The sequence below is a fragment of the Melozone crissalis genome, unplaced genomic scaffold (genome assembly GCF_028551555.1).
Source record: "Melozone crissalis strain CALT ecotype California unplaced genomic scaffold, PUWL_Pcris_2 ptg000018l_1, whole genome shotgun sequence".
NCBI lineage: Eukaryota > Metazoa > Chordata > Aves > Passeriformes > Passerellidae > Melozone > Melozone crissalis.
In genome coordinates, this window is record NW_026535796.1 from 17,985,950 (window position 1) to 18,010,728 (window position 24,779).

The 24,779-nt window shown below is 45.9% G+C and overlaps 2 protein-coding genes across 2 annotated transcripts in view; one reads left to right on the forward strand and one right to left on the reverse strand.

Moving 5' to 3' along the window:
• Window positions 1-2,657: 2,657 nt before the first annotated feature.
• ARFGAP2 (ADP ribosylation factor GTPase activating protein 2) lies at window positions 2,658-11,630 on the forward strand. Its single transcript, XM_054275258.1, has 16 exons — window positions 2,658-2,750; window positions 2,994-3,112; window positions 4,007-4,079; window positions 4,587-4,718; window positions 4,808-4,888; window positions 5,690-5,792; window positions 6,376-6,432; window positions 8,120-8,172; window positions 8,512-8,648; window positions 9,199-9,330; window positions 9,803-9,931; window positions 10,011-10,139; window positions 10,524-10,650; window positions 10,768-10,858; window positions 10,977-11,095; window positions 11,517-11,630. The coding sequence occupies exons 1-16, from the start codon at window positions 2,679-2,681 to the stop codon at window positions 11,535-11,537; spliced, it is 1,575 nt and encodes a 524-aa protein (XP_054131233.1). The 5' UTR covers window positions 2,658-2,678; the 3' UTR covers window positions 11,538-11,630.
• Window positions 11,631-12,751: 1,121 nt separating this feature from the next.
• CSTPP1 (centriolar satellite-associated tubulin polyglutamylase complex regulator 1) overlaps window positions 12,752-24,779 on the reverse strand; it is a 79,220-nt gene continuing 67,192 nt past the window's right edge. The window contains exons 5-9 of the mRNA XM_054275259.1: window positions 22,269-22,354; window positions 19,648-19,843; window positions 17,845-17,954; window positions 14,739-14,802; window positions 12,752-14,236 (exon numbers count right to left, since the gene is read on the reverse strand). Coding sequence (XP_054131234.1) covers window positions 14,056-14,236; window positions 14,739-14,802; window positions 17,845-17,954; window positions 19,648-19,843; window positions 22,269-22,354 — 637 coding nt within the window. The 3' untranslated portion in view covers window positions 12,752-14,055. The remainder of the gene's footprint in view (window positions 14,237-14,738; window positions 14,803-17,844; window positions 17,955-19,647; window positions 19,844-22,268; window positions 22,355-24,779) is intronic.

The following is a 24,779-nucleotide window of genomic DNA, read 5'->3' on the forward strand; positions in this document are numbered from 1 at the left end:
TGACTGATGCCCATCCCATTCCCAAACACAAGAAAGAAACAAGCAGAGGAGGGGAGCAGCACCACATAACTGATGATGACAGGGCAGGAGCAAGCAACTCAGGTTGAGGCAGCTCCAGCCAACATGAACACAAACACTCCCAATGCACTCTCTCATGTGAACTTCCTCCTCTACACAAGCTGCAGCTTACACAACCTGGCACCAGAGACTCCCTCTCCTGCCCTTGCATAGCTTCACCGGTCAGGGCCCTGAATGCACTGACAGACCTTCACTGTCCCAAGCAGCCTCCCCTGCAGCTCTGCCCAAAGCCCCTGCGCATGGGGTTTGGGGAGGGTGTGTTTGCATTTAAGCTCAGCCCAGAGTTCCCAGGCCCTGTCTGAGCTACGTTAGAGCATGACAGTCTCTGGCTGTGCTTTGGTGATCTTAACCTGTAGGCTGGTTCATCAGCCTGACCTCAGGCTTGCCTTGCCTTATCACCACAGACACACCTGGCAATCACTGGGCCTGATCCTGACCCAGTTTGACTGCAAGCTACCTCATCACCATGAGCTTGGCCAGCTATCTCAATTCTTGGTGAAATCCAGGCTATGCCAGGCCTGCCCAGCTCTCTGTGGTCAGGTACTGTGGGAATGGGCCCTGGCTGCTGGCCTCAGGAACAGCCCCTCACAGTTCTCCTTGTCCTGGTGCGCAGCCAGCCCTTACATCAGCTCTCCTGGTATGACTGCCAGGACAGCTGCACCATGAATGGCATCGGGGAACTCAACTTATTTAAAAATAGCTGTGAGGAAAATGCTATCAGTTACTTTTACCTGCATTGCTTCCCCAGCACATGTGTGTGTAATCCCAGAAATGGCATACAGGCACCATTAAGGTAGCAAAATAAAAGCAACAGAAACCAGGGAGTACTGAAGACTGCTGCCAAGAATGAGCTCTGTCAGGCTAGATCAGGCTTCACTATCCAGCTCAGAAACTCATCTCAGAGCAGCTTCAATCAGATGTGTCAGCCACAAGCCTCTCATCTTACTTCATGTGCCTACCATATCAGGTCTCACTGTGACCATACAGTTGGAGCTTTGCTGATTCCCAGAACACAAGACCCTGCTAAACCTGCAAGGGGTTTTCTGCAGGGCTTTTTTTTCCCCTTAAAAACTCTGTTGCTCCTGATTGCATCTCTATGTCCCAATACTTTATGTACCTTCCTAAGATCATGGGTCCTAGGTTCCCATTGCCAGGAATTCTATTGTCTACCTTAACGTCTGTGGAAATGAGTGAAGAAAGCCTTTAAATTTAAACTAAAAGTTGTCTTGTCCAGATATTAGTACATTTAAGAGTTTCTTTTAGTGACAAGATGGTGCTGCAGAGCAACCTCTTTTCAGAGGTAAAGAAATCCCAATGCATTCCATCTCTGTAGTACCATGTTACTGATTAACTTTTGTTGTTGTTCTCATCCTCCTGAACCTCTCATTGCTCTGCACTTTTTTTCTTTTTTTTTCTTTTTTTGCTAAAACATGAAGTGGACTATATGCACTTCTAGCTCACAGCACAACCATATTTCTTCTATTTTTCTTACATTATAACTGAATGACTTTCTAGCCAATACCCTACTGTTTCTAGGCAGGTAACACAGCAGTATTAAGGGCCTGACATAATTTCTGCTCTGAAGTAACAACTTCCCTACCTTGATTACTGGCTCATGATTCCTTGATTACTGCATAGCCAAGTAAGAGCTTCTCGAGAAGTCTCCCCTGATTAAATCAGGGCTATGAAGATGGAGAAGAGCCTGAAGGGGAAGCCATACCAGGTGTGGATGAAGTCACTTGGTCTTTCAGCCTGGAGGAAATTGAAGGGACCTCATCCCTCATCATGGTTTTCAATATCCTCACAAGGGGAAGTGTAGGGGCAGGTACTGATCTCTTCTCTTTAATGACCACTATCAGGCCTAGAGTTGTCAGTGGAGATTTAGGTTTGATATGAGAAAAGTGTTTGGGTGTTTGGACACTGGAACAGGCTGCCCAGGGAAGTGGTCACAGCACAAGCTTGGCAGAGCTCAAGAAGTGTTATTACAATGTTCTCAGGCACATGGCATGACTCTTAGGGATATCCTGTGCAGGGCCAGGAGTTGGACTCGGTGATCTATGTGGGTGCCTTCCAACTCAGGACATTCTGTGGTTCTGTAAATCATTTCCAAATCCCCGTTAGTTTGTGCCCGGTGTCCTGAGGCTGGCTGCCGGAGCAGGTGATGCTGCAGACGCTGCTCTGAGATGACCCACGGCAGGCAGGCCCCGTTGCTATTCTAAAGCACCCCTGTCTCGGTCCGGGCCCCAAAAGCACAGTCCTGGGGCACAGCCAGCAGGGCTCTCCGGCAGCGCTGGGACTGCCGAAAGCGCTCCGAGCTCACGGGGCTCTAGGGGCGTACAAAGCCCAATATGTGCGCACAGCGATGCCATGATCCCCACGAGGCGTGCAGCCGGCAGCTGGCGCAGCGGTCGGGGGGACCCGGAGCTGGCGCTGCCCCACACCCCGGGAGCGGAGGGAAGGAGGGACCTCGCTCTCCTCTCGCCCTTCACACCCACGGACGCGCAGGGGAGGGCCGGCCCAGCACGGCTCTACCGCGGCCGCGGCACCGATTGGGCCCGGCCGGCTGCCGTCGCCGCGGGGGTGTCTGGGAAGGAGAGATCATGGCGGCAGAGCCGAGCAAGACGGAGATTCAGACCCTCTTCAAGCGTCTTCGGGCAGCGCCGGCCAACAAGGTAGCGGGGAGTGGCCGGGATCTGCCGGACTGTCTGTGCCGGCTGTTGCTCTGCGGCCGCGGTCTGCGCTCCGACTGGGCCCCGGTGGGCTCCGGGCCGCGCTGCGGCGGCTGTTGGGGCGGCCGGGCAGGGGCCCTTGGGGAGCGCCTGGGCAGAGCGGCCGGGGCCGCCGAGCTGTGGCAGGGGGTGGCGGAGCGGCAGAGCCGTCGCTTCAACCTGGCTGTCCCTCTGTCTTCGCTTTAGTCGTGCTTCGACTGCGGCGCCAAGAACCCGAGCTGGGCCAGTATCACCTACGGGGTCTTCCTGTGCATCGACTGCTCCGGCGTCCACAGGTCCCTGGGCGTACACCTCAGCTTCATCAGGTGCGTGGGGAGCGCTGCCGCCGGCTCGCCTGGAGCAGCCACCCCGCCCCGGGTGGGGGCACGCCGGGATCGGGAGGGAAGCCTTATCGCCGAGCCATCTCCTCGGGGGTTACGGGGCTTGCGTGCGGGAGGTTCTGGGTCACTCAGCACTTCCAAAATGGAGTTTCCAAAGCACCTCAAGTGGAACGTCGACATGTTGCTTTCGCTACCCTTGCAGAAACGCTATTTGGACTGGCATTTTAGGAAGAGAGACGCGAGTGTGGTGCTTGAATCTCGCCAGTAAGGCAGCAGAGTGGTGTACATAATTTTTCGTTATGCTGAGTAAGGCAAAAGGAGGAATATTGTTTAATCTTTTTGGTATCAGTCTAATGGGGAAGATGGTGTTGGCTTTTCAGCCTACTTCTTGTTTTCAGTACTTGCAAAAATTAGCGTTTTAAGTTAAGAGAACTGTGACCTTTACTTGTTAGGAGAGAAGTTGAGTAAGTGGTATGAGACACTCTGTGTCCCTTAGCTTTACTTGGACGTAGTCTCGGTTGCTTTGTCACGTGTTTTGGCCTAACCTGAGGGACGGGCTGAATATGAATCTCATGTTGTGGCGAGATCACATGTAGAACGAAAGTTCTTGGCTGTGCTTTCCTAGCTCAAGCTCTGCCCTCTAAACAAGCAGTACAAGGGAGAGATCCTCAAAATTTGGATAAAAGCTGATCTTTTTCCTCACTTTAAAAGTTGAAATTAATTTTTTGAAGGAGCAAAGAAATTCCTGAGATGTTCTTTCCACTTTTGCCTCCTGCACTTTGGAATAGTAGTGAGCTATCTCACCATTTTAGGCCAGAGCACAGTTTTGCATTTGGTTTGCCTGGTCTTTATTAATAGAAATAATTGGTTCTCACACAGGTCCACAGAGTTGGATTCTAACTGGAACTGGTTCCAGCTGAGGTGTATGCAAGTGGGCAGTAATGCCAACGCGGTGAGGAGCCTCTGTAGGCATTTTGCTTGCTTTCCCTCTTGCTAATCCACATCCTCTGTTTCTTGAGTTTTTTTTTCCTTTGTGTGGCTTTCTTGGTACTAGTCTGACCTGAAATGTGTAATGAAGGGGGGAATTTGTCAAGTGTGCTTGGACATCAGACTGTGACCTTTGCATGCATTGTTTTCAGATGTCTCATTTTTTTGCACCTCATTTAAATGAGATGCATAGCCTTCTTAAATAACAGAAGTTAACAACACTGATCGGTTTGAAAGCTCATGCTCAGCTTTGTGACTCAGAATCATCTCTCTGTAGAGAAGGAGGATGATTTTCATATGCCCCTGGAGTGAGATTTCTGGTAGAAAGCTGATCAATGAATGGTTAGTTTATGCTGTGTTCTCAGATTTTCATTCTCTGTCTCTGGGAAGTTTTCTTTTTCTGTTGAGTTTGTCTAGTGCTTGCTTGAGTATGATCTAGCAGTCAGGAGACTGAATATTCCTCTCTTTTCAGACTGCTTTCTTCCGCCAGCATGGCTGTACGACCACAGATGCCAATGCTAAATACAACAGTCGAGCTGCCCAGATGTACAGGGAGAAGATCCGGCAGCTGGCAAGTGCTGCCATGGCCAAGTACGGCACTGAGGTAGGTCTGAGAGCTCTGGAGTGCTACATGGGTAGTGCTGGATGCTGACTCTTGGAGGATACCTTCTTGTTACCCTCTCCTCTCTTTAGTTGCTTATAGATGGACTGAGTGGAGCCCCTGGGCACTCCCCTGAGAAGAGTGATGCTGATTTCTTCATGGAGCACACACAGGTGAGAAGAGCTGGCTAAACCAGGCAGCCTTAATAGCTCTCCAATAGCCAGCTGTTCAGCCAGGAGTGGTCCCACTTAGCTTGGAAGACTCTAAATTGTATAATTAATCAGTAGTAATGTGGAGGAAGTCAGATTCAGTCATCTGCCTGGGACATAGTCACAAATCTGAACAATCCCTGTAATATCCATGTCCTTTGTTTTTGAGACCATCTTTAGTTTCAAGAACTCAAAGCTACCACCTATGCCCTGGAAGATGCTCTGTGTGCTGTGTTAATGCTTAGTTTCTTTGTACAGTTAAAGCAAGGACTAGCAAAGCTATTACTTTGAACTTCTGGTTTAGAAGAAACTTTTCAGTGCGTAGACCCTGGTAAACTGGATTTGGGCAACTGCACCATGCCAGGCAAACTTTCTCAGTTAATGCCAGAATTGGCTGTATGGCAAATAGAGACAGTGGAAGTGGAGCTGAATTTTTTCCAGAAAAACTCATTCACACTTTCTCCCAGATTTAAACTTGTTTCCTTTCACCTGGGAAATCCTCACATTAGCCAGCTTGTCAAATGATTCTGTCACTCCTCCTGGCCTTACATTCAGCTTAGCTTCCTTTTTGTTGTTTTCATTTTTGTCCCTGCTAAGGGAATGTGGACTTGTCCATATGTTATGTTCAAGGAAGGCATAGTCTGAAGTTTGGAATAAGTTTCCTTTGGCCTAAAATTGAGTACAAGTCACTAAACCTGTAGTAAATTCAGGATTGTTTGGTTCATTCATTTTCTGGAAGTAACTAGAATGAGTATCTCCTTGCAGTCTTCCAGTACCTGGGATGTAGCAGATGCTAGCCAGAATCCTGCACAGTCTTCTCCAGAGATGGAAAAAGCAGCAAAGTCACCAGAAGGCAGTGAAGTTTCAAGTGAGTTCTTTACTGAATAATTTTTCCAAGAACCTGCCTTCATTTCCAGGAGAATACAATTCTGTACCACTGTTGGAAGAGCTGAACTTGTCGTTTGGTTCAGACCTGAAGGAGTGGAAGTTCTGCACACTCTTATGATGTTTAGTTAAATTAGTGGAGGCTTCTAAAAACACTGCTCCGTTTGGGCTCAGTTCCCTGCCTTCAGACATTATTTGTCTAAACATTCTTCTCTAACCCTTGAATTTGTTGGGTCTGAAAATTACATAAGACAGAAAAATTTTTAGGGTGAAGGACAAGGAAACCAAGAACCCGGGGGCATAGCTGTAATTTGTAACAGCTTTGTATATTTCCCTGCAGAGCGTTTGCTTTCTTGTACTGTGTTAAGAACACTGCAGAAGGAATAATTTGCTCTGTGGAGACATAAAGTTGTTTTGCTTGGAAAATTGCATATTTCAAGCTGTAACTGGATTTATATGTGGGTGGAGAGTAGCTAGGAGAGATGTAGTGCAGCTGTGAACATACTGGAAAGAAAAGGGTTGAGAATCAATCTGTTGAATGTTCTCTTCTGGATTTGTGCCCACAGATCCCAGCCAAGGTCCATCTATTGACTTGTTGAGCACATCTCCTAAGGCTCCTCTAGGTAAGACTCTTCACTCTCAGATCAGTCTTGCTCTTATACCCACTGCTCAGTAGTAAGCTCAGTGAAGTTGGAAACAATGAGCCAGTTTCCAGAATGCCTAAAGAAGCTTATCTCCCTGTTGAGCCAGTACTTAGGATGTTCCTGAAGCCCAAAACCAAGTCACAGTTTTCTGGAGGTTTCCTCCTCATTTGGATAATTGAGTTCAAAGCTGTTGCTTTCCCAAAAGCATGTTTTCCTGGTTTTGAGCTTTGGACAAATCTTGCCACTGGCATATCTAGGACTTGGGTGATCAGGGCCACGTGGCTGTTTTTTTTTTTATTTGTTTCCCCACAGAACCTTTGGAGGCAAATGAATTTTTAGTTTTCAGAATAATAGGGATTTGTATCTCATTCTCCCCTGCCATTACTATCCTGACTGCACACAGAACATCTAGGTGGAGCTTCTTCCCTTACTGAGAGCGTGCTCCTAGCCCACAGTGGGTTCATTCTGGGTGGAAAGCCTGTGTCCTCAAGTGTCTGTTCATTCCCCATGTTTTACGTCTCTTCCTCAGACATGTCCATGTATCTGTCAGCACAAGGGGCCGCTCCTGCTGGAGGTAACTGGCTAACAGCTGGCCTGCGCTGGCTGCTTGTGACAGCTCTGCTTGCCCCTCCTGAGATTCTGCCTTCAATCCTAACTTTAGCTTCCTGTGCTTACAGAGAGAGAACAAGACAAAGCTTATATTGTTGTATTGAGATCTAAACCAGATATGTCGTATCTGTAAAGAGACTGTATTAACATTTCTGTTAAATGTTTCCTGAAATATAAAAATCTCCAAACATAAACCCAAACAACCTCAATTCAAGTGTTAGGAACAGCAAGTGGAAAACAGTTTCAGATAGAGTGAATGTTTTCAATCCCCTTTTTTAAAAAGACTTATAATAAGACTAGAAAATATAAAAGAAAATTTATCAAGAATAATTTATGGGCTAACAAAAGTCATGTGGCTGTAGAAAGTCAGAAGACACACACACACACGCACACAAAATAAAAGCCCAAAAAGGGCAGTAAAAGATTTTGGACTTACCTCTAGGAAGCTGGAAAATGCTTTGGGCAGTCCCTCTCTGCTTTGTTCTTAGACTTCCCCAGACATCTGCTGCTTGGCTGGCCCTTGTCTGGTTTTCCAAGTGTGGCATGCCCTCAAGAGTGACAAGTGCAAGGTGTTGGGGAGCCTGTTGCTTTTACAGCTTGCTGCACTTTAGGTCCATTTGTTTTTGTATGTTCATGTAAACACAACTTGAGAGTTCTTGCTGCTTTGTCCCTAAGGCATTGGTGAGACTCTGACCTTCACATGCCTCTGAAGCTGCATTTTCTTGAATTTGTGTATGAGATAAACCTACTCTTTCTCTAACTACCCTGATACCTGCTGCATAACACTCAGAGGAAATATTCACAGTTCTTAATTCAATTATAAGTTGCTCCAGAAATGGACATGCTTTTTTAGGCTACCAGCCTGCAACTGGTGGAGCTTCTACGTGCATCTTTCTTGCCTGGGTGAAATCACCCAGGCTTTTGATGTGAAGATGCATGGTGTGCCCTGGACACTACTGCAGCTGAACTGTGGTGGATGTTCATGTGGGTTGCTGTCTAATTTTGGCCTCTTAAATTAATTCCCATCTGCTTATTTGCTGCTTCCCTCCTTTTGCAGAACTTAAATCCTCCCTCATTGGAAAGAAGAAGCCGGGAGCTGCCAAGAAAGGGGTATGTCTGAGCTCTTTTATGGAGGGGAGGTCAAGCATGTCTTGCATTTCTGCTGTCCTTTCCCTGATTCTTGCTTTCTGCTTAACAAAGCTGTAGAGATCTGCTTTGGGAAAGGAGACCTTAAGCAGCCTGTATATTACTGCAAAAAAAATTATCAGTACTGGTTGTGGTCTGAAGCATATGTGGTTGATGTCTAAGTGCTGGCCACTGATGGATTAACTCTTGGGTGATAGGGAGACTGAAAGCCTCACTGGTGCAGCAAGAAGTAGGATTCAGGTTTTCTTCTACAATGAACAATCTAGGATGAAGAATTCACAGGATTTTGTTCTTGTTTTTAAGCTGGGTGCAAAAAAAGGTCTTGGAGCCCAGAAAGTCAGCAGCCAGAGCTTCAGTGAGATTGAGCGGCAAGCCCAGGTGGCAGAACAGCTGAGGGAGCAGCAGGCAGTGGAGTCCAGGAAACAAGCCGAGGAGTCCATGTAAGTGCCTTGTTTGGGATGGGTACCTTCTATACCTAAGGCAGAAGTAGTGTGAGGTTAATGCTGTTCACCCCAGGACCACCAAATGTGACTAGAGAACATACTGCATGAGAGGAAGAGCGGTAGCTGTATGCCAGTATGGCCCTTGCAGCAGGGCACAGGTTATACTGCTGTATTTTATTCAAATTAGCATTCCTGGAAGAGCGTAGGGAGCAGGTACTTCTGTATTGTGTGTTTCCGTTCACCTTTGGATGGAACTGAAAATGGCAAAGGCTGAGCTGGATGGATCATTCTGGATGCAGGGGTGGGGAGAAGACAGACACTGTGATGCTCACAGTAAGGAAATCGTGGTTCACCAAAGAAGACTTGAATCCCAGCAGAGGGAGATGGCAAAACGAGCAATAGCTTTTGTGCAAGGATTTTTGGCTGAGCTGCTGTGAAAAGTGGCTGTTTTGAAGGGTGGTTGGGGTTACTTAATCACTTGTTCTTCTACAACACGGGCTGCGAGGGAGGGTAATGAGCTGGCACCAACCATGGCTCTTTCCCTTAGAGTCACCTCAATGCGACTGGCTTATCAGGAACTGCAGCTTGATCGGAAGAAGGAAGAGAAGAAACTCCAGAACCTCGAAGGGAAGAAACGTGAACAAGCAGAGAGGCTGGGCATGGGATTGGTATCCAGAAGGTACTTGCCTGTAGATGGCATAGTATAGACAGGTGTCTTGGAAGTACCCTGCTCTGGAAAAGTTTCTTGAAGTCAGTAGTTTGCTCTTGTAATAGATAAGGAGATGAGTTAAAGTGCTCATATGCTGTTCTCTGAAAAGGCTTTGGGCCCCAGAAGGAATAGGGACTCAGTTCCAAGGTTCTAGTTCTCTTTGGGCTTATTCACAGATATGTGTGGCCTGTCAGTGTCTAGCACTAGAGCCCTGCTGCTTGACAGGTGTCCCCATGCAGGATCCTTCCTTTAAGAAGGTAGGTCAAGACTTCTGAAGGAGCATAGATAAGTGGTGAAGGAGGCTGACATCCCCCAATTCTTCCTCAAAACTTATGTTGCCTGCCCTGCCTGTGAAGGCCAGATTCAGCTTTGAGGCAGACTGGTTGTAGGGACTGGATGCTGTCAGACCCATCAGCCCTGACTCTGCCTGTTTGTTGTGCAGTTCTGTTTCACACTCGGTGATGTCTGAGATGCAAGTAATTGAACAAGAGACGCCGCTGGTAGCAAAATCTTCCCGCTCCCAACTGGACTTGTTTGAAGATGGTGGTAGCTTCACATCCGGACCCCCCAAGTAAGACACAGCTTTAGTGTAGTCTTTGCTTATTCCTGAATTTTATGTCTGGCATAAATTACCTATTTTTGATACCTAGGTACAAGTACAGTCCCTTCTCATTCGAAGATGCATTTGGCTCACGATGGGAAACGGACTCTTCATGGGGTATGGACAAAGAGGAGGAACCGGAGGTGACCGTTTCCAGCATTCGGCCGGTCTCAGAGAGGTAAAGTGCTTGCCACTGCTAGTGTACCTTGTGCCCTTGTGTAGGGGACAGAGGATAAGTGTGGGAGCTGTGGCACAGATGCTGCTGTAGCAGGAGCCTCGTGCTGTAGAAAATAACTTGCACAGGCACAGACAAGCCCAAGAAAAAAGGCCTTGAGTGAAAGGGCCTCGGACACTAATTTGCCTGTCATGTCTGTAAGTTTATACAGCCTTTGTGGTCGTTGAGTGCTGAGACACCCGCCTGAGATGGGGAGAGGAGAGCCCCAATGCAACTAACACTTAAGGATGACTTGCTTTCCTTTGGTTAGATGAGGTCTGAGACAGAAGTCTTGATTCTTTACTGTGTTGGTGAGCTTAATCTGAGATTCTCCTCTTGTTTCCTCAGACCCACCAGTAGGCGGGAGATTGAGAACAGGCCATCCATGGTGGAATCCAATGAAGCTCGGCAGAAGTTTGCTGGGGCTAAAGCTATCTCTTCAGATATGTTTTTCGGGCGGGAGGCAGATGCTGAGGTAGATGCATTCCACAGTGCTTACACTGGTACAGCTCTGGCTTTACCTCCTCCTGTTTGCTCAGGTCCTACTTTGTTCCCTTCCTATACAACATCTTTGTTTTGTTTTCTCCTGCAGTATGAAGCCAGATCCCGACTGCAGCAGCTCTCAGGCAGCAGTGCCATCAGCTCCGCAGACCTATTTGGAGAGGCTGACAATGTGCACTCAGGTTTGTTAGCACTCAGTGGGTTGAGGAAGGGGGCAGCTTTGGAAGGCCTAAACTGGAGGGGATGAGGGTGCTTTCTGGAGCTGAGGGACTCTGGGCTAACTCCTCTTGATTCTTGTAGGTGGTGTGTCTATTGGAAATGTCCTGCCTGCAGCTGACATTGCACAATTCAAGCAAGGAGTGAAATCAGTTGCCGGCAAGATGGCTGTCCTGGCCAATGGGGTGATGAACTCCCTTCAGGTGAGTTGACATTATGGCAACTTGAGAAAGGCTGTTGTCACGTTCAGGGACTTTCACCATAACCTGGCTTCCATTGGAATTATTATTATCTTCTCAAATTATGTGGGAAGTCCCAGGTAGACACCTGTCTCTTGTAGCTGTTGACTGCTGTACAATAGCTGAGCAATTGCAGGGGGCCAGTGAACTTGGCAAGCCTCACCCTCCTGCTGCACAGGACACCTTGTCATGTCAGATACACCTTCTCCCACAAATTCTAGGCAGAATTCTAGAAGTCAAGGTCATTTTACCTTCTGCCTTTGTACAGTGTCCTGTCTAGATAACCTCACACTGCATTAAAATACCAAACCCCCCAGTTTCTTGTTATTTGTCTCTGGATTTTGCACAAAGGTGTTGTAGCGAGGTGTCTCTGTTTCTTCCCTAGGATCGTTATGGTTCATATTGATGACCCAGGGACTGCAATGGGAAGCCTGCAAGAGGCACTGATGCCACCTTTGCCTGGAGTAAACTCTACAGGATTGTCTTATTTGTCTGGGTTGGGTGGGGAGGGGAGAAGGTAAGCGGAGGGGGTCAGGACATGGCTGTGCCCAGGATGCTTTCTAATATCTCTGGATTCCACTCTATTAAAATTCAATGTGCCCTCATACCCACTGCTATCTACTAGCCAGTGGAGACAGGCCTTCTTACAGGGTTAACCTCATTCCTGTAAAAGATATGACAGGAACTCCTGGGCTGCCCTCATCAGTGCTCCCGTCCTTCTTTGGCCCATACCTTAGCTCACCAAGTAACAGAGAAAAGGGGAATGCTATTTTTCTGAACATCATATGACATGACTGTTTTTTGTTCTGATCACTGCTCCCAATCCATGGTGCTGTGGAGTCCTCTGTATTTGCAGGGTTTGCCTTTTGCTGTGATCTAGTCCTTTTTACTGTCTTCTAAACCAACATATATGAATGCGGGGAAAAAAAAATCAAAGATTATTTTTTTAGCTTCTAACTACATCATCAGCAAAAAAGGCCCAGGTAAAGAAGTAAAGAAATTCACTGGATCCCTGGTTTATTTTGTTGCCCAGATCAAAGTACTGAGCCTCTGACTTAACCATAAGATGCAGCAGTGAGGATGTTTCATCCTGTTTAGTTTAGTCCCTGGTTTTAACAAGAGTGCTTTTCTCTTCCTTGGACTATGATGTTGAGGACTAGGTAGTAAGAAGAAGGGTGGGAAAGGGCTTGTTACACACTGTTAGCAAAAGAGAGGCTGGGGCTGTTTGTTCTGGAGCCTTCTGTCTGTGACTGGGAAGAGGCTGGCATGGGTTTCACCTCTCCCGTCCAGCTGAGGGGCTGCGGCAGCTGCTCAGCTACTCTGTGCTGATGTTTCACTTTGGTGGGACATGAGGGGGGTAAGGGTTGGGTCTTCCTGACGCAGTTGTGTCAAATGTCACAATACCCACGGCAGGCTGGGGCTGCAGGGAGCAGTGGTGTGGCTGCCCTCTGGCTGCAGGGTGTGGTGGCAGTCCAGGCACTCAGGGGTTGGGCCGGCACCTTCCCCGGCCGAGGGGAGGGGTTCCTGGGGCCCTGAAGATGCTGGGGCCCTCCACTGGTCCTGCCCACCTGATACCGCCCCTCTGAGGAGGGGCTGGGGCAGCCCAGAAGACCCAAGACGCAGCAGAGGCCTGACACAGCGTGCTTTATTGCCAGGCTGTCACAGCTACTCACCAAGCTGGGAGAGAATGCACAGAGAATAAATAATTTAACTTACAATAAATAAATAACCCTGCTGGCACCTTGCTACAAGCTTTGGGTTACCAGCCCTGGTGGCCTGTGCTGTAGCACTTTATGACTAGGAGGAGCAAGGAGGCTCCCAAAGCATGAGAAACAGAAGTTCCCCCCAAAATAACAAGTCTGTGCAAGCTGGGGTGCAGGAGCTGGGCTAGACAAAGCGTTTGGGTCTATGGAGGTTTAAACTGCTGAGTTGGTTGCCATTAATGCAATGTGATGCTACTTATTTTTGTAGTTTTAAGGGCTACACTGCTGCTCCAACAATACTAATATTTACAAAAAACCCCAGTTTTATCTCATTTGATGACTGCTTCCTTTTCCCTTAGTGCTTCTGCCCACCTAGCCCCAGTAGGTGCTCTGTATGCTTGCAAGCCATACGATCTGTGGCCAAGGAATTTAACAACCCTATCCCTCTTCTCCAAATCATCTGAAATTCACTTTTCCAAATGACCATAATATGCTGTTAGAGGGATGGGGAGACCTCACAGAAGGGCACTTAGTACAGCAGTGGAGCCAGGCCAGCACCATGCAGTACTTACTGCAATCTAGCTTATTTGCTGTATTTGCTTTGGCAAGTCTTGGACGCATGGAGGAGAAAGCACAAAGCAGAGACAGGTTGCATGGCAATACCTAAGCGTCCCTTTTCTAGGAACTTCAGGAATTTCCTTACCTTTGATCATATGCAGATGCAGCTTTACTGGGAATAATAATGAAACACAAGTGCAGAGCTGCTGCTGGCGATTTAACCATTCTGTTATCTGGGCCAAATCTGAGCAGAGCTACACAACAGATCATTGGCAAGCGGCCTGTACTAGCACTCCCGCGGCTTCAGCACCTGCTGAACTGCGGAACTGGGAGGGAGAGCCCCGGTGAGAGCAAACCCGGCTGGTTCCAAGCGGTGGCAGAGCTGGCGGCTGCTGGCTTGTCTTGCCTGCCAGCAGGGGGAAGCATAACTCTGTAGCTGTAAGTGGCTTCTGCAGAGGCACTATTCCTGCACGGATTTGGAGAAAAAGGCAAGTTGTTCCTGGGAAGAGATGGGTGAACCCAGCACTGGGGATTAGCACAGCAACACACACTGCTGATGCAGACAGAACCCACTGTTAGAGCAGATGCTCTGGGAGGAGGTGCTGTTCCTCCAGTGGCTTCTGGAGAAGCCCAAGATGGGAATGGTCCCCACCCTCACAACCTTCAATTTTCAGAGGAGTCTGTCTCTTCATTGGAGCCTTCACTCTCAGCATCCATTTTTCGACGATGGTGTAGAGGTTTCCAAGGTGAGTTAATCCGGGGTGAATTACGAGCTGGCATATTTGCTGTGTCTGCACTGGAGCTGGCAGGACCAGAGACAGAAAGCCCTGAAACCTGAGCTACCCTGAAAGAGAAAAGACATATGCTAAGCAGCATGTTGCAAAAGGTTCTACTGCAGCACTCTTGGAGTGAACTCTGGGAGAAAGACTTAAAACTAGCACAGGGATGGAAAGATGTTCATGGCATAGAGGAGGAACACATTGTACCTCCCAGACTCACTACGTGAATCTTCTATTTAAACGTATCTGGGCTGACCTTGTTCCTGCCAGCACTCCTACTTTTCACCATCCAAACAAAATTTCCCAGTTCATTAGAGAATGCTGCTTCCTCTAGATCCCTCTTTGAGTTACACTCTTCCCCTCTGCTTTTGAAGACTTTTGTAAGGATTTTGTTAACTGCATTGAGGCACCACAAAGAAAGAAGTTCTTCCTGTTCAGGTTGCTCTTTTAGCTCCTCTATTGTTTTGTAGTAGAGCAGAGGAATAAGACAGTACTTTACTCCACTCTTCTTTAGCATGCTACCTTTAATCTGTTGCTTTACCTCCTAGTTTGCGCAATTCCACTTACAATTTCTCAATTTCCTGATCCATGGCAGGGTCCAGAAACAAGTCTCCTTTATCTGGCAGAGCCCCTGGGGGAAAAAAAAAAAACCAATGAAAGTATCAGCAGAGTTAGGCTATTGATTCTTCAAGAAAATTGTTCAAGCCATAGCAGCAACCTCAATCTGGCCTGCAAGACAGAAAACACTTTTTTTCCTTATACCTCTTAGAGAAATGGCTGCAATGTTGAGGATCATAGACAGATAAAGAATGATGATCCATTTGCTGTGTCTTTCATACATGCTATAGCTGAGCTCATACTAAACTGGAGGCAGTCTCAGTAGCCCCACTGCCTACAGCCCTGAGGACTGGCAGTACAAAATGAGAGTACTGACTGTCAGGGAGATGGCAATCTATCAACTTTGGGCCTTTGTTCATTGCCCAGTGTAGTCACCAATACCAGATGTAACACATGTGGTGTTAGTGCCACAGCCTGAAACATGCACTATACCACCCAAGGTTATCTATGTTTTTGTGCCACCTGCCTTTCTTGTGGCCTCCTGGTCTTGGGGATCAAAACACTCCACAGATTTAAGGCTCTTGCTTTCCTTGCAACTCAGGAAAGTCAGGCCTGACTCTTGCACATTGCCTACAGGAGTTAAATGTGGATGAACTGTGCTCTAGCATTGCTTGAGGGTGTGAGCATGAAAGTCTGGGCCAGTGCTTGGGTACACTCTCAGTGTAAGATCAACATGCTCATGCTCCTTTTCACTTTAGAAACCCTACTCCAGATGAAGGACATGATATAGTTTAGGACTGGAACAGCTGATTGATAATCTTTGCTCTTCTCTGAAAACACTGGAACCTTAGCAGAGCCAGAAAGGAAGATGGGGCTCTTAGGAAAGCCCTCCTTCCTAATTGTTTAACAAACTCCACCTTGTATAGAGGTCATGGGAGAGTGTGATCAGCCAGCACAGAAATTACAGAGAACAGCACAGAGATTGCCTACCAGAGCCTGGAGAGTACCACTGCACACCAGGGCAAAAACTCTATTTGATAATCTATACCAACAGTACAGTGAGGAATGCTCTTTCTAAGGTTTTTCAGGAGACTTGGGTGCTACGCTCAATACCTTTGGGAAGGGGCTTTGAATTCCTCGTGGGAACACAAATACGTTTGCTGGCTCTGATACCTTGCTCTTGCAGGAGAGGCTGGAGAGCCACAGAGGCAGGCTGGCAGCAGTCATCAAAAATGTAGCAATGAGTGCCTGAAAACTAAAGTAAATTTAGACCAGAACCAATTCCCCCATTTATTTGGGTTCTGGTCTATTCCTCCTGTAAATGAACTGCAAATCAGTGTCAGGAGATCCAAGGAAGTGTCCCAGTCTGCTTCTTTTTGTGTGCTCAATTAAAGAATAAATGACTAAAGCTTATTTCTGTAGTTGCAGAGTGCACAGCGAAGTCTTTAGGGCACAGGATTTACTTAGGAGAGTTGATAAATGGCACTTGAAGAATTCACAAATCAACATTGACAGAAGATACACTACAGATTCCAGTCTGCCTGGCACACTCAACAGCACTGTTCCAGCCTGAGCAAGCTGCTTTAATCTCTATCTCTGTTCCTCAAGAGGAGCTGCTGGCTTTGTGAGACCAAAACCTCCTCTGCCTGAAACTGCTCTTGCTGAAGGATTTTGGGGAGCTTGTGATCCCCTACACACCAAAGTGTATTGAAATCACCCTTCAGGAGAGATTAAAAGACACCAGGAAAAGAATCCTCCTTTCCTTGCCAAAAACACTAGCACCTGTCAGACTTGTGGTTGCTGCCCCTCCTCTGAGAGAGGCCTCAGCAGGAGTCTGGCAGAGGGCCAGAGGACAGGCCTACATTAATGGAAACGAAAACCCACTCACTTTGTAGATGGCACAATGGAAGCTGTGGGCAGGATTTTTTTTTCTTTTCGTCTGTTTTCTTTATGCTTGACTAGAAGTGGATTTCATAGGGCAAAGGAAAAAAAGATTTTGCTTGCTGCCATCCAGGCATCACCTTCCTCCCAGTGAATACACTGCTTTCTAAGCCTGTTTTCAGAGGGGATTGCAGGGGTGTATTCATGCACCTTTGATATATAATCTGCCCTGCCCCAGAGGAACATGAGCAGTTTAAATGGTTTGCTGTAAGAAGGGGCTCAGCCAGGGAAGACGCTTTTACTGTAGTATGGCACACACCTGTGCAAAAGGAGCAGCCCTCAGGCAAGGTACACCTTTTCATTGAGTTCTGTCTTTGCAATTAGGGACTGGCAGATACTCAGGCCCAGAAGAAGAGGAAGAGGACACTTACCCAAAGACAGACAGAGTCATCTACCCTTAATGGCCAGGTGATTTGTTGAATGAAGATGAGTGTTTGGGAACACCCCACACACAGCCCTCCCTTCCTGCTCCTGCCATTTCAATTTATCTCCTGGATACAGTCTTGTCAAACAGAAAAGCCATTTCTGTTCCTCTTTGTAGGAGGAGGAAGAGCACAAGCAAGGCATATGGGGGAAATATGAAACTGTGGGTGAATTATGGATGGATTACATACTGTCCTTGGCCAATGTAACACTGCTTCCCTGCTCCAAGCCAGCACAACGTAGACACAAGCAGTGAGATGCTGGTTGGTAATCCCTGTGGTTCCCACAGCAGTGTGGTACAGATTTTTGTATCAGTTTATGTTTTATGATCAGATTTTCAGCAGGCCACAGATAGCTGCTAGCAAGATCACACTGCCTTGACAGAAGATGGGGAAGAGCTGGGAAAGACTGGGCTTTTAATCTTTTAGCCAAGGAGGCACCAGAGGTTTTCCATTAGGTGTGCCTTCTTTCCTTATAGATGAGAGCAGCCATTTAAAATCTGCACGAGCACAAAGGGCTAAAACATAGGATGGCACCTCAACTCAGTAAGCCTTGAGGAAGCTCCAAAGCTTCAGGCAGACAGTAAGGCACAGTGTTATGTTTTTAAAGTTAATCCAGCAACAAAAATATTAAAAACTTCCCCTCACTCTCTTCCTGACAGTGTAAAATATGGTTTATAATTAGACATGAAATTCCACAGAAATACAAAATGACTGAAAATCTAGAGCTATGTCATTTAGAGAAGTCTTACCTAGGGCTCGATTGATGCCCTGATCCTTTGCAAGAGCCATAAGGAATCCATAGAAGGTCATTCTCTGCACACTACTCAGCATTTCCTTCACAAGAGCAGAAGGTGGACAGCTAGGAAAAGAGAAACAGAGGTCATCTTGTCTTCTAAATTATAATCTTTTTTTTCTAAGACCAGCTCAAAATTGAGAAATAAACCCTTTCACCTGGTCTAACACTGTAAGGCTGCCCTGACTCAGTTTAAAATGAAGAGCCACCAGATTGCTTATTGAGCACTGGATCTGCTCCCCATTTGCTAAGCAAGATCTTTGCCTGGGGGACATCCCTAGGAGCAGTCTTACCTGTCTTCATTCCAAGGACAGTGAGAAAAGCCTAGATTCACTCAGAGGCATACACATCCCAACTCAGCATGTTTTTCCCTCTGGGAAAAATCCTCTGGGAAATACTTGCTTTCAGAAGTCAATAAACTTTCCAAGAAGTGTTAAGTTTGGAAAAGGCTAAGACCACTAAGTCCAGTGGTTAATGGAGCACTGCCGTGTTCACCACTAAACCATGTTCCTAACTGCCACATCTACACATTTTTGAACACTTTCAGCGATGCTGTTATCACACCATTATCAATGGTAGTCATCCAAGGGGCAAGAAAACCTCTTTAATGATAGCCTAAATATGTCAGAGAACACTATTCAGGTGAGAACTAAATTAGCATATCCCCTTCTTCTACACTCATCTTAGTCCCTGGTCCTGAGTTCTAAGCAGTATCTCCATGATGATTCTTGCTCTTGACCAATACTCCTTGAAGGATTTCACGCAAAATCAAACTGCCTCATAAAGAGGAAGTGTTGAACAGTCAATGGTGTAGTGGTACCCCTGGGAGACGTGGGGGTAGGCTGGTGATCCCTCAGACAGAAGTGGTTACCAAAGCCTGAGTATTGAACTACTACATGAAAGGCTAGGAATGGCTCCCCTCATAATGCTGTGCAAAGCCTGACCTACCAGATGGACCCACAGTACTCTTCCATCTGAAGTTCTCAGGACATACAGGGAATGTAGAGCTTTTGTTGCTTAAAAGAACAAAAAAACCCATGAACTCCATGCTTAGATAGCTATAGCACTGGACAGCAGTTCAGCAGTAATTTTGTGGATCAGAAGTCTGGATTTGGAAACCTAAAGAAAAATCAGGTGGAACTTGTTATGAGTTGTTGTCCTGAGTTATTTTGTGTTTCTAGACCATGACCTTCTAGGAAGGCGAAGTTTCTTGCAGTTAGTGAGAATATGATCAAAGTATCTGTCAAAGCTATACAGTAAAGTCTGGTGTTGCTCCATCCTCTGCTGAACTAAAGCCAGTCTTGTGCCTGGATCTGTAGCTGGAAACCAGCTCCAACACAGGCTCAGGTATAGATGGACAGTGTGAACTCTCCTAGGTACTAAGGCTTCATACTCCATCCACGCATTGGGCTCTTTCAACTCCCAAGAATGCAACTGCACTTGTTTATCCCCTCTAGCAAACTCATGATGGATCTCTCCTTGATGAAAGTGTCAATGCAGAAATGAGATGGAGAGCAGAGACCCAAATCCATCTATTACTTCAAGAATCAGTTCAAACCCTATGTTTCTTTGGTCCATGAAATAGTTTCTCTCATTTGGTTAAAACTGTTCAGCTATGATGTTTCCCTTCATACCTCTTCAGTGAGAGCCATGTGGGAATATCAGCTTGTTCAAAGGCCTCTCTTTCTTCACAGTTCCAACCTTACAAAGGGTCTCCAGAGACAGAGACTTCAAATTGTATTTTAGACTCCATTCATACCTGTATTTTGATCTGTCACACAAGGACTCCAGGCACTGGTAGAACAGAGATGCCTCTACTCCTTCAAGTGGGTTGCAGTCATTTGGGGGCTGGCGCTGCCGATGTTGCCCAGAGGATGATGTTGGCACAATCACAGTATTTGGATTCTTACCAGCCAGCAGATCTTGATAAATGGCAGCCACACTTTCCAGGAACTCTAAAAGAACAGAAAGCTGTTTAAAACTCAGCACTGTAACCAGCAAAGCATCCTCCTGACCTACCAGACTGTGGCTTAAACTGTTGTTCTGTGTTGTACATAGCACTAACTGGAAATAAACACAACTCTACAGCATCCTGCATGTTCAGAACAGGTATTATGCATGCCCATGCAGCCATTTCCATAGAAGTTGCTATCTTCTTCTTCCTCTTAGGATGATTATGAGACATCACTCACTCTGTTGAGAAGATTCATCTCAAGGGAACAAAGGCTAGCTAGCACACTAATAAAACAGTGAAGTGTGAAAGCTAATGTAAAACACAAAACTAGTTTGTGAAGTCTAAAATGTTTTCCTTCTCCACCTCTTGCCACTGATTTAGAACTCATGCAAGTTGGGCACAAACTACATTGAACTGCAACAGGAGGAAAGGGAGCATATTAGTTAGGGCTCCAGGCCATATATCAGCTTGCCTCCATGCTGCTCCAAAGTAAATATAACACAGGATCTAGAAGAAGGGCCAGGGCAGGTCAGGCTAGAGTTGGCAGAAAGCCTCTCCCCAGGCTCCTCATACTACCCACTGTTTACTGCAGGAATCTAATTTTAAACAAGTTTGTTTATGGATGTGGTCAGCAGTTTACAAATCTAGATTCCATTTGGAGAGGTTTGCATGTGTGTGGGTTGGTGGGAGAGTGCACGACAGGCTGCGTGTGTGCACTGTGCCTGGGTGAGCAGGACAGGGATCTCTGAGAGTGTGTACACAAGAATGAGCTTGTCAGGACTCCAGTGGCATTTAAGTTCCAAGTGAATGCAAGTGCAATGCTGTGCATGAGGTGGGTGGAGAGGAAAGTCAGGAGTCAGCAGGCCCTGAGGCTGTGCTGAGGTTCTGCAGCTCAATGGAAATATTTGTTATATCAGAGAAAACTTTCCAAACACATTTTCTGTCCCTGACTAAAGGCATTACAAGCCTGGTTCTGCTCAAAATCACCATTTTGAACTGGTTTTTTACAATAAGGTCTCATGGATAAAATTGTGATATGTACAGCAGAGTTACAAGGGAAGAATATACAGAGAAGTATTGAGAAAAAGAGATTTTTGTATTAGGGATAGTAGCAGACTCCTAACTGCTAGAAAGATGGGAACTCGCAGATTAGATCAGATCAGAAGGCCACCCAAGTTTACTCTCTGACCACAGATTATGCTCACAACAGCTTCCAGCCAGTGTTTATGTGCATCCAAACCTGGCCCGTTTTGCCTGGTCGAGGCCAATTGTGAGCTACGTCCATCAGAGGGAGCCATTTCAGTGTGAGTGAACATAAATCCATGAGCTTTCTGTTAAAAAGTGCTGTGTGCCAGGAGATGAGAAAGTGGCACGCCAGCCAGTGCTTGTGAGCACATCTAATATCTAGTCGCCCTCTTTTTGTCCTGAATGAGATCCTTGTTCCTCAATCACAATTTAGAGGGGCTAGGGCAACAGGACAATGTATTTTAAAGCAGTCTCCCCATAGAGGACAAGCACCTGAATGCTCATCCAAGTTTCTCCACCTTGTCTCCTGAAGTTTAAAAATACCTGGGGATTTTACAGATGTATATGTGTGGGTGAGCATGAGGAAATACACACACACAAACCAGTAGTATTTGATTTGCACTTTTCCTGCCAAGAATTTTAGAAGTATCCTATCTAGTTAAAACTCAGACTGAGGAAGTGGGATAGAATACCATAAATAACCAACAATGTGAAGACTATTCATATGGATTATCTGTTCCTTTTGCTTTCCAACTAAGGGGTCTCAAATCAAACAAAAGAGGTGGTTCTTCACAGGACAGGTGTCAAACCTGTGCAATTCTTGGCCAAAAGGTGTGGAGGTTACAATTTTATGTGATTTCAAGGGGAGGCTAGAGAAGTTCTTGGGAGTGGAGTCCACTGAGGGTCCCTAAACTCATGGGAATTATACCCAGTTCAGAAACCAGCTCATAGTTGAGCAAATATTAAGGGGAAGAATTATATCCATTTGTCCAGCTGCTTTTCCTTTAAAGGCACCAGCTGGTGGGCTTTTCCTATGCTGTATCCAGCAGGATTGAATATTTTCCTTAAAGAAAGGGAAAAAAATGTTCCTAGTAAAAGCTAATTGTTAGCTGTTAACATAGTCTAGATAAAGCTGGAAATTCATGTCTCAAGGCCAAGACAAATAAATTCATCAGACATAGCAGTTGCGGGTGTGTCAGTATTCACAACAATTTGGCATCTCCTCATTAAGTCTCCTAATCTCTTGACATCTGTGATGCTTTTCATCAGTAGAGTCCATTAGCTATATATTTTCTTTGAAAAAACCATATCCTTTCAAGTTTCAAAAAAGTGCAAAGACTGGGAAGCTGTAAAGTTGTAATTCTACAAGTGAGAGAAGTCAACAGGTTCTCAGAATTTACCTGAGTAGTAGAACTGGATCTGGAAAGCAAAGAGGAAATCAGAAAAAGACATCAGGCAATCCATTGCATCATCCATCAGCACAATCCTATGATAAGATGAGAGAAACAGTTTAGCATTTACAAAAAAACTAAAGTCTGTAACCAGGAACCCCAGACCCTGAGGAAGTGCAGCCAAGGAACTATGGGCAACTGAGGATTGCTAGTGGCCCAGTATAAGAAGTTAGGAGAGAGAAATGGGAACACCCATTGCTGCATGGATGTGGATGCCCTAATATCAAGTGAAGGCAGCTTAAGAACCTGAAGCAAGGAGAAGATCCTGAATGTCAGTCACACACTTCAGCTGCAGTGTGAACAGAGCAGTGTGACATTCAAAGCCCGGACATGATGGAACAGTGGTACAAAAACTGCAAGGCTGGTTCACATGGTTATACAGAATTGTAAAATATCCTCAGTTGGAAGGGATCAACAAGGATCATCAAAGTTTAGCTTCTGACTAAATGTGACTACAGACAGGACAGTTACACAAGTAGTAAACTGGTGTAAGCAGAATGAGACTCATGCTATTCCTCTGTATATGAAACTTCATCAAACTGGGACATATTTCAGATTCATAAAGGTCACAACAGTTGCAATTCACCATCTATACTCAAACTCTACTTGACTACAGAGGAAATAACATTGCACCAACATTCAGCTTCCTAGCTGCACTTTGTGAACATCCTATCCTCCCTTCCTGATGAAAGAATCAGTCTCTTTTCATAATAGGTCTATTATTTGACTATCAAGTCAAATATCATGACAACTGAAGACTTCTTGGGCCAGGAACAGTCTTCTCTGTCCCTGCAAAGTTGTTGGTGCATGTAGGGAGCTACATGCATCCCTATTTTGAAGCATATTCAATATGGAAAATACCAGCCACAGGCCATAAACATGAAATATAAGTGATAGCAAAGTCCACTCTTCATTTCAGGGAAAAAACCTGTGGATTTCAGGGCAAAAATGAAAACAAAAACAATACTCTGGTCACTGCCACCACTACCTAAGGAAAAAAAGGTCAGTTGCTGAAGTGGGGAAAATGAAATTCATCTAATCAATGACAGCTTAGACTGTAAAACAGAAGAAAATACTCCACTTTGATGGGAAAAAAACCAGAGTATTAAGGCAATGCTAAAGAAAGGCAATTGATATTTCTTTTCAACTGCATCTAGGTCTACTGAACCTGTACAGTCAGCATCTGGCATACTGTGCCATATGGGTATTGCCAGTTCATTACAGCCAAAGTATGGGTCATCCAATAGGACCCTTCTGAACACAGGGCCAGATGCAATCTGCACACCAACTCCTGCAGCATCAATTGTCTAAACACATTGCTGGAGAAACACTGTTCTGTCTCATGTAAAAGACTTCAGGGAGCTGTGTGGGAGGCTGACCTAGAAGAACATAGGATCTTGCAAGACTTCCCTGCCACTCAGACCAGTTCTGTTCACTGTGGCAAAATCAAACATGTAGAGCAGCTTGAATTAATTATCTCAAAGAAGAAAGACTGGGGCTAAGAGGGTCCCCAGGAGAAAAGCCAGTATTTAAAACAAAACCCTTTGAAGATGTCAAAGTGCTTCTGATTTATTTATTACATTCCAGAAGCCTCCTCTCCTCCTGTCTAAAGAAGCAGTAGCTTCAGTTCTTAATTCTCACTAATAAGCATGTTACTGAGATTGTCAGTGGCCACATCAAGGAAATGGCTTTGAAGCTGGCAGGCAGAGCATCTTCATCTATCAGGCAAAACTGCTCAGCCACTGGCATTTCCAACCACTATTTAAGCACTGGAAATGCAATTGGCCACATCACTGATGAGCTGCACTCCCTCCTTTGAAATGATGGTTTGTCTCCCTGATACCCTCAAAGCACCGAAGCTTTCTTCTCAAAGATGCAGGAAAACAACAGTGGAGAGTGGTTTTACATATTTGTTATGCAGAGAGACAATATTACATCACCTTCCTAACAAGAAACTCATTTCACTTGTTAAATCTAAAACTCTGGTCAATGGCATTGCTCTGCAGCACCAACTTCCAGTCTCTTACTTAGAGGAGAGCATGAGAAAGTAGGCAGAAGTATGAGAATTTGCTGGACAGTTTTTGCTATTAAAGACAGCAAGGAGCCTCTGAGGAAGCCTGTAGAGCACATATGTGACAGAGGAGCATCTAAACAGAAGCAGGTGCACTCTGGTGCTGGGTTACTGACTCCGCTTGGCCCAGGCTTTGCACGCCGGAAATGTTGAGAAGTCTTTAAATCCAATACAATCATTTATGAGGAGATTGACTGCAGCTGGCAATTCCACCACACAGCCAGCTGAGTAAGCACTCAAGGAAGTTGAGAGAGCATCATATGCAACATATCTGCACCTCTTCCTTGAAATATCTGGTAAGGAGAAAAACCTAGCTATGGACTGTAACATAGGCAGCAGGATCAAAATTGAGGACAAAATCTGAAAGTATGACCTGCAACTCAAAAGAG